The following is a 17,655-nucleotide window of genomic DNA, read 5'->3' on the forward strand; positions in this document are numbered from 1 at the left end:
AGTAATAATTATAATAATATAATAGAAATATTACGTATAACAATTCTAATTTAACATAATTTCTCGTATAAAAATTTTAATAATTTATGAAATATTCACTGCTATTACTATTATCATTATTAGTATTGTATCTTTTTCTAATAAAACGTTTGTAGATACACTTGAAAAAATCAATACAACATGAATTTGGAACAAATAGGTATCACTGTAATATTTATCAGCACAGTAACTATTCTTACCTGCAGTGAAGAACTAAATAACTTTATTCTAAATGATTTCCAATCTAAGTTAGCGCCCTATTTAATCCCAATACATTACAAAATAAATTTAACTGCATATTTTGTAAGAAAAACACTTAAGCCAACCGATGTCCAAATATTAACCATGGCCGATACAGAAATATTTAACGATACTTATTTTAATGGCACCACTCATATAATGATCAATATTCTTCAAGCAATAAAAAGTATCAAATTGCACATACAAACCGTAAATATAAAACATTCGTCGATACAATTAATTGACATCCACAGAACAATACATTCTCCGAATAAAACGATATACGATTCTACAAAGAATATTTTACACCTCGATTTTATCGAAGTGATATATCCCGGGTTGTATACCTTGAAAATTTGTACAACTAGTCGTATTTCCAATTACGATAGTGAAAAAAACATCTTCATAAACACTAATTACTGGAGTAATGACTCGCAAGACATGTAAGTATATGGTGAGAATATAAATAGTTGCATAATATTCCTTGTAATGCAATCAATTCTTTACTGTTCTTTACAATCTATTTGCTTAACAATCAAAAGATTTATGCTGTATCCTACATAATTAATTAATAGCATCCCAGATTATTTGCACAAATTTATACTAATTATTATATACTTATAATAATACTAATATAATTTAAATTTAAACCATAATATAATTAAAAATTTGTCATTATATAATTACTGTAATACAATTTTATTTAAGACAATTATATAAATTATTAAATTGCGTTAGGTGGTCAATCGCACCGAACATCCAAGATATTGGAGCTAAAACATTATTTCCTTGTTGGGATGAGCCACACTTAAAGACTACGTTTCTAGTTTCTGTAAGGCACAATCCACACTTTAATGTTTTATCCAATATGCCAATTAGGGAAGCAATAAGGGAATTCCATATTAAAGATGTTGTAACAGAATACATACAATGGACACACAATGGACATACACAGTGGACACACTTCTATCCTACACCACCAATATCCACTTATCAATTTGTGATTGTTATAAACCACATGAGTAAAGTGAAATTTAAAGAAAAAATAGAAGATAAACTTAACATGACTTTATGGTGTAAGTGGAAATATTGCTTATTTGAAAAAGTTGTAGCTACAAGGCATAAATCTTTAGATCTACATATGTATATTATAAATAAGCTTACGTTGCACATGAAATCGGTATTTAAGGGAATAAAGTTTCCAAAAATTGATCATATTGTACTTCCTAATTGTCCGTATAACATAACGTCTAAATGGGGAGTCATCTTTTATAGGTAATACATTATTTTACATATAATACAATTCTATTAAATAACAAAGTGTTTAACAAAATGATAAGATTTCGTATAAATTTCATACATGATTTCCAATTATTTAAATAAGATGAATAAACTGAATAATTAAAATATGTGAAAATATTGATTAAATTTTCTAAAAAGTAAAAAACAAACTTTACCGCACTTTTAAAACTAATTAAAAAATTTAAATGTTTAAAGAGATTTATAATATTACATATATTCAATATAAAAATATATTCATATAAAACATAAATTTAAATACAAATAATTCTCAATATATGTATTTGTTAATATTGCAAGAATTGCAAAGATTTATTTATATGTCGAATAAGTTGTTTCCAATTCATAAGACAAAAGTGATGACAAGTTATAAATATATACCGAATGATCATTTATGTAATTAATAATTATATATACTACTATATAACATTATATTGGAATGCAATGATCTCGATGTAAATTGTCAATGTCGCGATCCTACATAACAATTAAAAACTTTATTTGTCACATATCGTTTATTAAAAAGTTATTTGTAGTTAAAATAAATCTTACGAGTCTGTATTTAATTCCGATTTATCTAATACATTAAGATTAAATTCATAGGAACTAAATCACTTGTACGCAGTAATAATAATGTAATGTATTTTTAAAAATATGTCATATTTGATCAGAAAATTGATTACATATTTTATATATCGTATATTTAATATATCATAAAATAGATACTAGATTAAAACCATAACTAATTTCAATAAATACATAATTCTTTACCATTTTGCGTACAACAGTTTGTTATTCAATCACATATTTCAAAATTGTATAATTTAGTGCCTTATTTATTTTATACACGTTACCGAAAAATCAATCTGTACAAAATAAATTATGTCATTTTAGTATAAATTAAATCATTTCAATAAAAATTTTACACGTAAAATTAACAATTTTTAGTGATACAGATATTATATATGACCATGCATCAGATCGATTTATGCGTAAAATAGAATTCGAACGCAGGATAGCATATAAGGTAGCACAACAATGGTTTGGATATCCAGTTAGCTCAACTTGGTTGAATAATGTTTGGTTACATGATGGACTTGCTATATTTTTTGCAGAAGACGCTATCGCTAAGGTTTTTTCATTTGTTAATATTACATAAAAAACGATTTATCTAAAAGTTTTGTAAAATTGTTTTCAATTCGTAAAATCAGAATGTCAATAACATTCTATATCTTTAGAAAGCTTCTGGTATATTTCAAAATAAAATTCAATCAGGAATTTTACATATAATTAACGTGAAAGAACATATCAAAATTAAAAAACTCTCTCTGCAATTTATTTTAACAAATATCAAATCTCCTTTAATTATAATGCATCTTATTTTTTGCAACATATTGTATTATTTATAAAAATTTAAATTCTCATCTTGAAATTAATAAAATTACATTAATGAGCATAACAACAGTAAATCGCAATAAAAATATTCTATTGAGTATTTATATAATATTTCTATAAAACTTTTTTAGATATACAATGATTCTGAGTTAATGAATTTATTCATAATTCAAAATCAGTACGATTCTTTAAATTTGGATTCCTATTATGATCTAAATTTTCCAATAATTAATACGGTACCAGATTTTGAATCACTTTTAAATTTTCCCCGATACATTAAAGGTAAGAATTAATAAAAAATTAACTACTTTCTGCGGTTACGAAAAAAATAAATAATATTAAAGTAGGAATATGTATTAAAAGAAGCGTTTAGTTAAGTAAATTCAATATCATAATTAGCATATATATACATATATCTGTCATTGTAGTCATCGCTGTTCTGCGGATGCTTCAAAATATTGTCACCGACTCAGTATTTCGAAGAGGTATCCATATATACTTAAACCAGCAGTAAGTGATAATTGTGTATATATAGTACATTAAAATATAACTTTTAACTATAAAAGAACATAAAACCACAGCACAGGTTGTTTTTTGTGAAACATTTCAATCGTTTCTTCAACTACATATTACGATGTACAAGATTAAAAAGAGCGTGATTTTGAATTAAATGTATGACTGCGATATTTAATTTTTAAATTTATGTAACCAATGCGAGATTATTTATACATTTACTGAAGATGGCCAGATATTGACCGAAACGTCTAAGTTAAATCAAAATCTTTGTTATGTATTAAATATCACAAAAAACAACCTGTGCTGTGGTTTTATACTCTTTTTATTAAAAACCACTTTCTTATTAATTATAAAATATAATTACTATCATATAAAATTATTATGTGATATATATTAATGTATATATATATATATATATATATATATATATATATATACATATTATAATATATTGTTAAATGCTATAAATGTATTATATTGTAATTACCATGTAACAAATACATAAGTGTACATATACATGTACGGTACAGTTAGCTAAGTCGTATCAATGATTAAATTGTACCTATATTGTGTTTTTTAAATCAAATAGATATTTTCTCCTAATGGTGATGAGACAGATATAACATTAGAAACATATCGTAAAATTTACTATTTTTGTTTTTCAATCATTCGTTTATAAACGACATTTTAAATTGATTAACTCCATTAAATTATACACATTTTGTTGTAAATTTTGACTGCATATATTACAATATAAATTATTATTCTTAACATAACTTAAACCATTAAATAACGTATAAAATTATTAATAAGATTGTGTTATCAGAGTTTATATACATGTACAAGTTATTTTATATGTTTACATTTATATATAATTGATACCCATTTATTTGTCCATAATAATATATTTTCCAATTCAGCTCGTCCAATTTTGTGAATATCTCAGACTTTTGGTCTATACAAGAAAATCTAGCTAAAGAATCATATCCGTGTGATTTTAAATTTTGGCTATTTAACAAACATTATCCCATCATAAGCTGCAAACATAAAAATCGTAATATAGTAAAATTAACACAATATTGCAATCTATCAAAAAATACTAAATGGCCATTACCTATAAATATAGAGGTAAAAACTTCTTTCCCTGAAAAAACCAAACTGTATCTAACACAGCAAATGCACACACATTTCTTCAAAGTTCCTGTAAATAAATTGATAATACTCAACAGTCAACAAACTGGTGAATATATGTATATTAATTATACATATTTATTATATGTACGTTTTGTATTATTTTTTTTCGGAATTGAATATTTCTTGCTACATTTTCATTTATATTTCTTATTTATATAAATAGTTATCTACATAAAAGATATCTCATATGCATACAGGGGACGTTTCAATTTTAAGAAATTAAGAAAAATAAAAAGATGCGAGTGGATTAGTTCTTATCTTATATACGAAAATAATTAACATTATTAATAAAATTTTTGTTACATAACAGGACAGTACCGCGTTTATTATGATTCAGAAAACTGGCTCAATATCGCAAATTACCTAAATTCAGGAAAATATGAAGATGTGAATGTTATTGATCGTGCTAAGTTTATTGATGATGCGTTTCATATGGTAATCGATCATCAGCTTAATGGATCCGTATTTTGGAATCTTACAAAGCACTTATCACAAGAGACAGATTATGTGGCGTGGTTTCCTATGATCAAAGCGTTAGAATACATATCAACTGTGTTTCCATTATCAAAAGATGAAGAAACTAATTTCACTCATGTTAAGGTAATGGGCGATAGTTATTATTAGTATAATATATTATCAATGTCAATACTCATTGTGTTTTTGCACAAAACTTCAAACTCTTATTATTAGAACCGAATAAATGCAGCAGCAAACTATAAGTGACTACGAGCTACTGCAAGCTGCAAATCCTGCAAGTTAGAACCAATGATGCAAACTCGAGTCCGCTTGCGGACAATAAAGAGTCTCTACTTGCAGGACGTCAACTGCGCTATCCATTAACGCGGAACAAAGTGGCGTAACACATAACCAATGATGCGAATATCTACTTACAGCACGCGATCAGTGCCATCGAAGGCACTGATCGCGTGCTGCAAGCCGGCCGGATTCGTATTTTTGGTTACGTGTGGCTCATATTGTGTCTGACACTTAACTTTAAAAAAATTAATAAAAAGTTATTAGTTACCGATAAAATGTAACTAAATAAAGTTAAAAAGTTAGAAGTCTAAAATGTAACTAAGTTAAGTTAAAATTAACTTTTTAACTTTTTAATTTAGCACTACCCAACCCTGGTTATTACCATATTATTTAGTAAAGAGCATTTGTTGTTGAATAGTAAAATATTGTCGTAAAATATTGTTTATATATATGTCTATTGTAAGATGATATAATAGTATATACATATGACAATAAAGAGATTTTATAAACTATTATACTTTATAATTTCTCTCTCTCTCTCTCTCTCTCTCTCTCTCTCTCTCTCATGTTAAGATAATATAAGAAATAAATAAATGATGTCAAGGGCGATATGAGTAAAAAAAGGTAATCGTTTAAACAATAAAACATTTTCCTCACGCGTGCACGTAATGTGCCCTATACCGCAACGCTTTTACCTGCGGTAAATAGCCAATATCTCAAGCCGTTGAATTATTTCTCTAATCCTACGCAAAAGCGTTACATTATAAAAAATAACGCAACGCAGTGGTAGCGCTTGTACAAATATCAACACGGAGAAACGCGCTGACCAGAGCGTCCTTTCGGGGCATCTGGGGGGGCGCGGTAAGCATGGTTTTCTCCATAATAATAAAAGTAACTACGACAAAACGACAATACAGTATCTATAAATATCATTCAACTTACAATAACGCGTTTATATATATAAATTTATATATAATTTCAAATTGTAATAATCTCACAATTATAATTGAAAGTAATGAGCAATACAAAATTTTGTATTGTGAAATATTTATTTACGAAATATTTTAATTTCTTTTCCGAGGGACTTGCGCCCCCCCCCACTTCGTTCGTGCGACTTTATAATTGTATAACATATTACTAACACAGTGCACTCGTGATGAAAAAATCTATGTGCAACTCATGTGCTATAACTGTCTATAGCGCGACACGGGCGCGCATGTGCACTCGCTTCAACTAATACACACTTGTTACACAATGTACTATTAATTAGTCACTTAATTTAAACGAATATCTTTTTTGACTCATATCGCCCTTGACATCATTTATTTATTTTTATATAACGAGTCATTTTATTCTTTTGTATTAATATAAGAAATGTAAAATAAAATATAAAATACCAAAATATTTTTCCGGTTGTCTAATAACTTCAGTTTTTAATACTTTTTATACATATATAAAAAATAATCTTATAGAGGATTTAGTAATAGAATAAAAGAAATATGCATATATAAAGATTATATCTTTCGTAATAATATAAAGCAAAACAAGTTATATCATTGCAGAAAAATATAGCAGAATTATTGGATAAACCTCTGAAAATACTAAGATTTGAAGAAGATCCGATGGAAAATAATCTCACCAAATGTTTAAGACAAGATGTTTTAAGATGGGCATGTGCTGCTGAAAACTCCATGTGCTTAAATATAGCCTATGATAAGTTAAAACAACATCTTCGTAATTCAACATCAGTCAAGTAAATTTTTTTAAACTAAAAGTTTTAAATTACTTAAGTTGTTACTGTTATATCGCCGTGTCCCCATGCTAATGCCGTTAGCAATGACCCACGATATAGTAATAATCCGCAAACACTTTGACATATCTGAAAAAAATACTCATCAAAGCTTTAAATGTATTATCAAATTGTTACTGTTATTATTCTTCTGAAAAATATAGATTTCCAACAGGATGGAGGAATTGGATATTCTGCAGAGGTTCTATAAATACAAGTCAAGATGGAAAGATTAATCCGTTATATCCAAATATAAGTAAGGAATGGAATAACATGATTGATTTGGAATTTTCTACACATTATTTCTGTTTTCAAGATACTAAACTTATAAATATGTCGCTCTCGGGTATATACCAACAAAAAACATCAAAGAAAAGATCAGAAAAGGACATTAGGAAATGGATAAAAATTTATTTTGATATTATAATAAAATATGCTAAGAATGAAAAAATCATTGACAGTTTGATATTAAGGAGAAATCTGAGACCAATGTAATAAGATTTTTTTTATAAATATGCTCTATATTTGTAATAAATTAATAATTATAAATTATATATATTAATTCTAAATATGTATTGATTTTAGTGAAATTGCTGAATATACTGCATTAACTATGATCATTAACAACATATATTCTCCTAAAGTAGTTTATAAAGTAAGTCTTTGTCAAATATTCTCCGACAAGAGCATCTATTAAAAATAGTACTCTTATTTATCTGAATACTGTCAGATATATTTATAGTAAATCGTCTGTAAATAGAAACATTATAAAATAATATACATTTATTACATTGAAATTGTTACATGATATTATTACAGAATATCATCTTTAATAACATGTTTATATAAAAAAAAACTTTAATATTTAATGACAGTGAACATTCGACAATAATATCGACATTATTCATTTCAGATAGGCAATATGTTGAAGGAGCAACAATCCTTACAAAAAATAGAATCAGAAGTTCAACATAAGATAAAAACACGTATATCTGAACTTGAAAGACATATTGAACATTTTCGCATGTTTCTAAATTAATGAATTTTAATTAATTCTGATACAAAACAAAAAGTACATGCACACTTAAATTTCAATGGATAAATGTTTGAAATATTTAGCTATGATATACAATTACTGAAAGTATACTAATATGAAAGTATACCGAAAAAGGCAAGGGAAAACCACTTCGGTTCATTTAATTCCCAAGATATTACCCAAGATATAGCGAGGAAATCAGGGCCAAAGTGATCGCCAACGTCCGGGCGAACGGATAAAGCATATAAAGAAGAAGATACAATTACTATGATTAAATTACAAAAAGGTATTACTATAAAGCGCTCATATATATTTATATATATTTGAATTTTAAATATTTCATGTTTTAAATTAAATATAAACTATTTTTTGAAAATGTAATTCTTTATTGTATTTCTATTTTGTTTATGTTATTATGCTTGCGATTATTTTTGTATTACTTATAACTATTTATTATTAATATTAATATTGTTCTTAGATTATTATTTCGAATTTTAATATTATTAATTTTCTATTGTAAAAAATATTATATTCTTAATAAATTATTATGCACAATTTGTTTTAACTTTCTTTTAATGTTTTATATTTGTTTAATACTTTATTATTTTTACCGATACGATGTTTTCTAATGCAATTATCAATATAAACGTAAAAATAATAAGAAATACTTATCGTTAATATTGTGGAAAATATTATGAAAATTTTTAACAAATCAATAATTACGTTAAAAAATTAATAAATCTAGTTTGCTAAATATCTATTGCTAAAATATCTATTATATTAGGCGCATTCAGCGGAGTGAGCTGAATATTCAATAGTTGAATGAGCGCTCGCTGTTATTGTATTATTTCAGATCATCCAATCAGAATTTTAGAGCTAGAAAATCGTCTAGACTCTGCCATGTTTTCTCTATTAAATTTTTGAAATTTGACGAGATTATTACTATATATTTTATTATTGGAGATTAAGTGATTATGTATCTTTCTTTTGTGTGTTCTTTCGATTCGCTTGATAACATAATTTCGGTATCAACAAGCATGGAAACGTCTCTGGCCGCTAATTGTGTTTCCTGACGGATACTTGGAGATTCCGTGTTAATGTTTTGTTGAGGATGGCTAAAATGAATAGTCAAAACGTCCAAACGTCGATGTAACATATCTTATGTTTTATTAAATAATTTTTTTCTACAAATTTGTGCAATTCTTACCGTGCTGACTCCTTTTTAGCCAATTTAAATTTTCTTCGTTTTTATTATTATATGATAAGTATTGTTATGATATATGTATAAGTTACATAATAGTGAAATTAACTTGGAAAGAAAAGGGGACTAGGAGTCAAGCATAGATAACTTCACGCAACTCCGATAATTTACATAATATAATAGTATTGTTTATTAAATTGCTACATAAAAATAATAGAAACGATGGAAAATATTGAAACCAAACAAAACAGTTCCTAAATAATTTAAATAGTCGGACAACTTTCAAATTACGTCAAAACTATTAGTTTTCGTCCAATCTTAAATTTTTATTCTTGGCCAAGATAGAATAAAATATTGTTGAGATATTAAGAATTAAATAGAAACAAAATAAAAAATTAATTTTGGATAACTTAAAAATGGATATATTTTGAAAGATTTTAAACATAAAAGTATTTCCATGTTGCGAAAGTACTTTCTTGTGTTATACTTAGAAAAGAAAGCAATAGATCATAATGGGTATCGACATAATTTTATTCCTTTCGGAAACAAAAAAAAAACAGTTTTCATTTTATAACTCTACTTTTTCGATTGAAAATTAAAATGTTGTTATATTGATAAATATTTAAATTAAATATATTTTGCAACAATATTTATTGTATATTTTTTCGCTTTTAAGAATAGTGTAGAATACAAGAATTGTATAAAAAGTGTTAAAAATTATTATTAATTAAAAAATACGCTTTACTAAATAAATGAATAACTAAATAATAAAAAAATAATAGTAATATTTAGAAAGAAATAAGCAAAATTGACATTAAAATGAACAAATTTATAGTAGCAGTACTTGTACGCATTATTATTATCGTTTTCAAATAATTTGAGCCACCTTATGCTAAAATTTATTTATGTATAATTCTTAAATTTAGATTTGTATTTAAAAAGTTAAAAACTCATAAACATTTATCTGTTCTTTAATTTGAGACAAACGTGTTTGTATCTTGTGTTCAATCATAGCAACATATTTATCAGGTACGCGTGTTATTGTTTTCGCTACAAAGAGTACCTGAAACAAATATTATTTCAAAAATTAATAATTAATTTATTGTTTAGTAAAATTAATTAAATAAAATAACTATAATTAATTATTTTACAATAAAAACAAAATTTAGCGTATTAATAGGAAACAATTTTTCGCTTATTACGTAAGTAGTGTGTGTTCATATGTACAGTGTATTTACAAATGCGTACATATATCCACATTAAGTTAATACATAATATAGATATTATATACAGTTACTATAATAACTCTATAAAAAGCTTATCAGTAGATATTAAATTTATTTTACTTACCATATCAAGTTGTTTTGCAGTGTACAAGTGATTAATAATATCATTAAATGCTACTATTGCAATGATCTCACTGTAAAAATAATACGAACATTTATAATTATCTATACAAACGTATCTGTTACTAAAAGCAGTTTATTTTTTAAGAGAAATATTATTACCGAGGTTTTATTAAATGAAAATGCGCAAAAAATATTTTAACATCTATCATGTCGTTTATGTGTTTCGAAACGACTAAATGAAAAGTGATTATCTTAGAACGGATAACTTCAGGATCGTCTAATTCATATGTGGTCATATCCCATAAATGAAACAGAAAATCGTCGAAAATAAGAGAACTATTCAGAGTACAAGCTAAATATGGTAAAATGTTAAGATCCAAATCGAATAAGAATAACTTTTTTATAAAATTCCACTCATTACTACCACAAAGCATTAAACCTGTACAATGTATCCAGTGCTTCCATCCTGGTAGTATTCTATAAGTTTTAAGAAACAGAAATAAAAAAAAACAATAAGAATTAATATGAGAACAAATCAGTAAGTACCCGTGTTAGTAATAAAGACGCAAACTTTTTACAAAAATTAATATAGAGAAACAGGGCAATGAGCCAATAAATATATGTTAAAATCTTTAAATTATTCTAATGTATTTTTTACAAAAAATTTTTTTTATTTTTCAACGTAATTCTATTTTAGAACGATACACTTTTCATAACGCTCCTGTCATTTTTTTAATCATTCCAAAAAATACGATTTGTAGAACTTTGCGAAATAGGTAGCTGTTTCGGCGACGACCTTCTCATTCAACGTGTATCTTTTTCCACCGAGACATTTTTTTCAAATTTGAAAACAAGAAGAAGTGACATGGGACCAAATCCGAAGAGTATAATATGGATGCTACAGCAATTCATGGCGCAATTCGACCAATTTGACTATAACGACTGTGAAGGAATGAGCCGGTGCATTGTATGGTAAAATACTTTTTTTTTTCGCCAAATGGGGCCGTCTTTTCTTCAAAAACAGAAGAACGACTACGTTTGAATTCGTTGAATCAGTTTCTGACGATTGTCATACATAGATAGTAAAAGGTTCCCACAGACGGTATTCAACTTTGTTTTTATTTTTTCGCACGTTTTTCGATTCAAAAATAAAAACCTCGATAAAAATCAAATCACGGATCGATATTGCATTCCATTGTTTCAAAAGTACTAAATACACTCGAATTGCTGTCAAATCAAAACTATCGCATTAATTACTCTGAAATTTTGTATGGCGTCGTTTTAAAGATAGTAGTACACGATGATAATGCCAACTTGTATCAGCAACATCATTTGTCTTCAAATACGGATACTTATTGATTTGCCCTCGTATGTATTTACCCATGTATGTAGTGTATGCATTAAGTGGAGCATATTGTTTTATATTTTAATGAGAAAATCCATCGATTATGGCACAAAAAGCAACAATTAAATATGCTTCATTAATATAAATATATTAATATTCTCATGAATAGAGAAACTTACTTGTTTCTTGTAGAATGTAAGAGATACAATTGTAATTTTTGTTTGGCTATTGTTAAACATTGATTATCACCAAGTATACATGCCCATTTTAGAATTTCATGTCTTAAACATTTAATGAAGTTATCTTCATTTGGATGTTCTTCAAATCCTAATATCTCCATTGGATGAACCAACAATGTTTTTAATGTATTCTAAAATAATGTTAACTTTTGAACTGAATCACAGTATGTTTGAGTTGAAAATATTTCAGTAAATATTTTTTAAGTGCAAATATTAATATACGGAAAATTTAGTATTTATAATAATACCATGTAAAAATCAGAAACAAAAAAATATTTTTTATTATCAATTTTTTGGCTTTAAAGTATATTTATACATCTTGCCATTCAAATATATGATCTTTTTAAATATAATATGATGATATGAAAAGAATGATTTATATTTGTATGTGAAATTATTCTAATGTTTAAAGAGGTAATTCTAATGTTACTTATTAAGTAAAAATTTCTTTACCATAACGCTAGAACCAATGTTCTATGGTAATAAATATTACCCATTACCTTAACATGAGCAAAATTAGTTTCTTTAACTGTTGATAATTTAAACACAGTTGATATGTATTCTAACGCTTTGATCATAGGAAACCATGCCACATAATCTGTCTCTTGTGATAAGTGCTTTGTAAGATTCCAGAATACAGATCCATTAAGCTGATGATCGATTATCATATGAAACGCATCATCAATAAACTTAGCACGATCAATGACATTCACATCTTCATATTTTCCTGAATTTAGGTAATTTGCAATATTGAGCCAATTTTCTGAATCATAATAAACGCGGTACTGTCCTGTTATGTAACAAAAATTTTATTAATAATGTTAATTATATTCGTATATGAGATAAGAATTAATCTACACGCATCTTTTTATTTTTCTTAATTTCTTAAAATTGAAATACCCCCTGTATTCATATGAGATATCTCTCTCTTATGTAGATAACTATTTATATAAATAAGAAATAGAAACGAAAAAGCAAGAAGTATTTAATTCCGGAGAATGATAATACAAAATGTACATATAATAAATATGTATAATTAATATATATTCACCAGTTTGTTGACTGTTAAGTATTATCAATTTATTTACAGGAACGTTGTAGAAATGTGTGTGTATTTGCCGTGATAGATACAGTTTGGTTTTTTCAGGGAAAGAAGTTTTTACCTCTATATTTACAGGTAATGGCCATTTAGTATTATTTGATAGATTGCAATATTGTGTTAATTTTACTATATTACGATTTTTATGTTCGCAGCTTATGATGGGATAATGTTTGTTCAATAGCCAAAATATAAAATCACACGGATATGATTCTTTAGCTAGATTTTCTTGTATAGACCAAAAGTCTGAGATATTCACAAAATTAGATGAGCTGAATTGGAAAATATATTATTATGTGGACAAATAAATGGTATCAAATATATATAAATGTAAACATATAAAATAACTTGTACATGTATATAAACTTTGATAACACAATCTTATTAATAATTTTATATGTTATTTAATGGTTTAAGTTAAGTTAAGTATAATAATTTATATTGTAATATATGCAGTAAAAATTTACAACAAAATGTGTATAATTTAATGGAGTTAATCAATTTAAAATGTCGTTCATAAACGGATGATTTAAAAACAAAAATAATAAATTTTACGCTATGTTTCTAATGTTATATCTGTCTCATCACCATTAGGAAAAAATATCTATTTTATTTAAAAAATACAATGGAGATAGAATTTAATCGTTGATACTACTTAGTTAACTGGACCGTACATGTATACATACACTTATGTAATTGTTACATGGTAATTACAATATAAAACATTTATAGCATTTAACAATATATTATAAATATATATGTATATATATATAATAATACATTGTTAAATTATACATAATTATATAATAATTTTATATGATAATAGTTATATTTTATAATTAATAAGAAAGTGGTTTTTAATAATAAAACTGTAACTATAAAAGACCATAAAACCACAGCATAGATTGTTTTTTTATGATAATTAATACATAACAAAGGTTTTGATTTAACTTAGACGTTTCGGTTAATATCTGGCCAGCTTCAGTAAATGTATAAATAATCTCGCGTTGGTTACATAAATTTAAAAATTAAATATCGCAGTCATACATTTAGTTCAAAATCACGCTCTTTTTAATCTTGTACATCGTAATATGTAGTTGAAGAAACGATTGAAATGTTTCACAAAAAACCACCTGTGCTGTGGTTTTATGCTCCTTTATAGTTAAAAGTTATATTTTAATGTACTACACAATTATCACTTACTGCTGGTTTAAGTATATATGGATACCTCTTCGAAATACTGAGTCGGTGACAATATTTTGAAGCATCCGCAGAACAGCGATGACTACAATGACAGATATATATATATGTACATATATGCTAATTATGATATTGAATTTACTTAACTAAACGCTTTTTTTAAATACATATTCCTACTTTAATATTATTTATTTTTTCGTAACCGCAAAAAATGGTTAATTTTTTATTAATTCTTACCTTTAATGTATCGGGGAGAATTTAAAAGTGATTCAAAATTTGGTACCGTATTAATTATTGGAAAATTTAGATTATAATAGGAATCTAAATTTAAAGAATCGTACTGATTTTGAACTATGAATAAATTCATTAACTGAGAATCATTGTATATCTAAAAAAGTTTTATAGAAATATTATATAAATACTCAATCGAATATTTTTATTGCGATTTACTGTTGTTATGCTCATTAATGTAATTTCATTACTTTCAAGATAAGAATTTAAATTTTTATAAATAATACAAAATGTTACAAAAAATAAGATGCATTATAATTAAAGGAGATTTAATATTTGTTAAAATAAATTGCTGAGAGATTTTCTTAATTTTGACATTTTTTCATGTTAATTATATGTAAAATTCCGGATTGAAATTTATTTTGAAATATACCAGAAACTTTCTAAAGATATGGAATGTTATTGACATTTTGGTTTTACGAATTGAAAACAAATTTACAAAACTTTTAGATAAATCGTTCTTTATGTTGTATCAATAAATGAAAAAACCTTAGCGATAGCGTCTTCTGCAAAAAAAGTAGCAAGTCCGTCATGTAACCAAATATTATTCAACCAAGTTGAGCTAACTGGATATCCAAACCATTGTTGTGCTATCTTATATGCTATCCTGCGTTCGAATTCTATTTTACGCATAAATAGATCTGATGCATAGTCATATAAAATATCTGTATCACTAAAAATTATTAATTTTACATGTAATCTATACTAACATGACATAATTTATTTTGTACAGATTGATTTGTTGGTAACGTGTATAAAATAATTAAGGCACTAAGTTATACAATTTTGAAATATGAAATTGAATAACTAATTGTTGTACACAAAATGTAAAGAATTATGTATTTATTGAAATTAGTTATTGTTTTGATCTAGTATCTATTTTATGATATATTAAATGTACGATATATAAAATATGTAATCAATTTTCTCATCAAATATGACATATTTTTAAAATTACATCACATTATTATTACTGCGTACAAGTGATTTAGTTCCTCTGAATTTAACGTATTAAATTAATGTATTAGTTAAATCGTGGAATTAAATACAGACTCGTAAGATATATTTTAACTACAAATAGCTTTTTAATAAATGGTATGTGATAAATAAAGTTTTTGATTGTTATGTAGGATCGCGACATTGACAATTTACATCGAGATAATTGCATTTCAATATAATGTTATATAGTAGTATATATAATTATTATAATTACATACATGATTATTCGGTACATATTTATAACTTATCATCACTTTAATCTTATGAATTAAAAACAACATATGCGACATATAAATAAATCTTTGCAATTCTTGGAATAATAACAAATACGTATATTGAGAACTATTTGTATTTAAATTTATGTTTTATGTGAATATATTTTTATATTGAATATTTGTATATTATAAATCTCTTTAAAAATTAAAATTTTTTAATTAATTTTGACGTATTAATTATTCAGTTTATTCATCTTATTTAATTAATTGGAATTATGTATGAAATCTGTACGAAATCTTATCATTTTGTTAAACACTTTGTTATTTAATTATATAATATTGTATTATATGTAAAATAATGTATTACCTATAAAATATGACTCCCCATTTTGACGTTATGTTATGCGGACAATTAGGAAGTACAATATGATCAATTTTTGGAAACTTTATTTCCTTAAATTCTGATTTCATGTGTAACGTAAGCTTATTTATAATATACATACATAGATCTAAAGATTTATGCCTTGTAGCTACAACTTTTTCAAATGAGCAATATTTCCACTTACACCATAAAGTCATGCTAAGTTTATCTTCTATTTTTTCTTTAAATTCGACTTTACTCATGTGGTTTATAACAATCACAAATTGATAAGTGGATATTGGTGGTGTAGAATAGAAGTTCGTCCACTGTGTATTTCCATTGTGTGTCCACTGTATGTATTCTGTTATATTATCTTTGATATTAAATTCACTCAATGTTTCCCTAATTGGCATATTGGATAAAACATTAAAGTGTGGATTGTGCCTTACAGAAACTAGAAACGTAGTCTTTAAGTGTGGCTCATCCCAACAAGGAAATAATGTTTTAGCTCCAATATCTTGGATGTTCGGTGCGATTGACCACCTAACGCAATTTAATAATTTATATAATTGTCTTAAATAAAATTGTATTACAGTAATTATATAATGACAAATTTTTAATTATATTATGGTTTAAATTTAAATTATATTAGTATTATTATATGTATATAATAATTAGTATAAATTTGTGCAAATAATCTGGGATGCTATTAATTAATTATGTAGGATACAACATAAATCTTTTGATTGTTAAGCAAATAGATTGTAAAGAACAGTAAAGAATTGATAGCATTACAAGGAATATTATGCAACTATTAATATTCTCAATATATACTTACATGCCTTGCAAGTCATTACTCCTGTAATTAGTATTTACGAAAAGGTTTTTTTCACTATTATAATTGGAAATACGACTAGTTGTACAAATTTTTAAGGTATACAATCCAGGATATATCACTTCCATAAAATCGAGTTGTAAAATATTCTTTGTAGAATCGTATATCGTTTTATTCGGAGAATGTTTTATTTTGTGGATGTCAATTAATTGTATCGATGAATGCTTTATATTTACGGTTTGTATGTGCAATTTGAT

The 17,655-nt window shown here is 25.6% G+C and overlaps 1 protein-coding gene across 1 annotated transcript; it reads left to right on the plus strand.

Annotated features, from left to right (window-relative positions):
* Positions 1-384: 384 nt before the first annotated feature.
* On the plus strand, positions 385-8,267 carry LOC108777503 (uncharacterized). Its single transcript, XM_018544414.1, has 8 exons — positions 385-722; positions 1,018-1,355; positions 2,559-2,710; positions 3,105-3,255; positions 4,994-5,283; positions 7,002-7,192; positions 7,814-7,883; positions 8,142-8,267. The coding sequence occupies exons 1-8, from the start codon at positions 385-387 to the stop codon at positions 8,265-8,267; spliced, it is 1,656 nt and encodes a 551-aa protein (XP_018399916.1).
* The last annotated feature ends 9,388 nt before the right edge of the window (positions 8,268-17,655 follow it).

This window comes from Cyphomyrmex costatus, unplaced genomic scaffold (assembly GCF_001594065.2).
Source record: "Cyphomyrmex costatus isolate MS0001 unplaced genomic scaffold, Ccosl1.0 scaffold441, whole genome shotgun sequence".
Classification (NCBI taxonomy): Eukaryota; Metazoa; Arthropoda; class Insecta; order Hymenoptera; family Formicidae; genus Cyphomyrmex; species Cyphomyrmex costatus.

Bases quoted from the DNA above. Each gene is read 5' to 3' on its own strand.
- LOC108777503 (XM_018544414.1), top strand. From the start codon at position 385: ATGGCCGATACAGAAATATTTAACGATACTTATTTTAATGGCACCACT. The intron at 2,711-3,104 runs GTTTTTTCATTT...AAACTTTTTTAG, and splicing joins CAGAAGACGCTATCGCTAAG to ATATACAATGATTCTGAGTT. The intron at 7,193-7,813 runs GTAAATTTTTTT...TATTGATTTTAG, and splicing joins CGTAATTCAACATCAGTCAA to TGAAATTGCTGAATATACTG.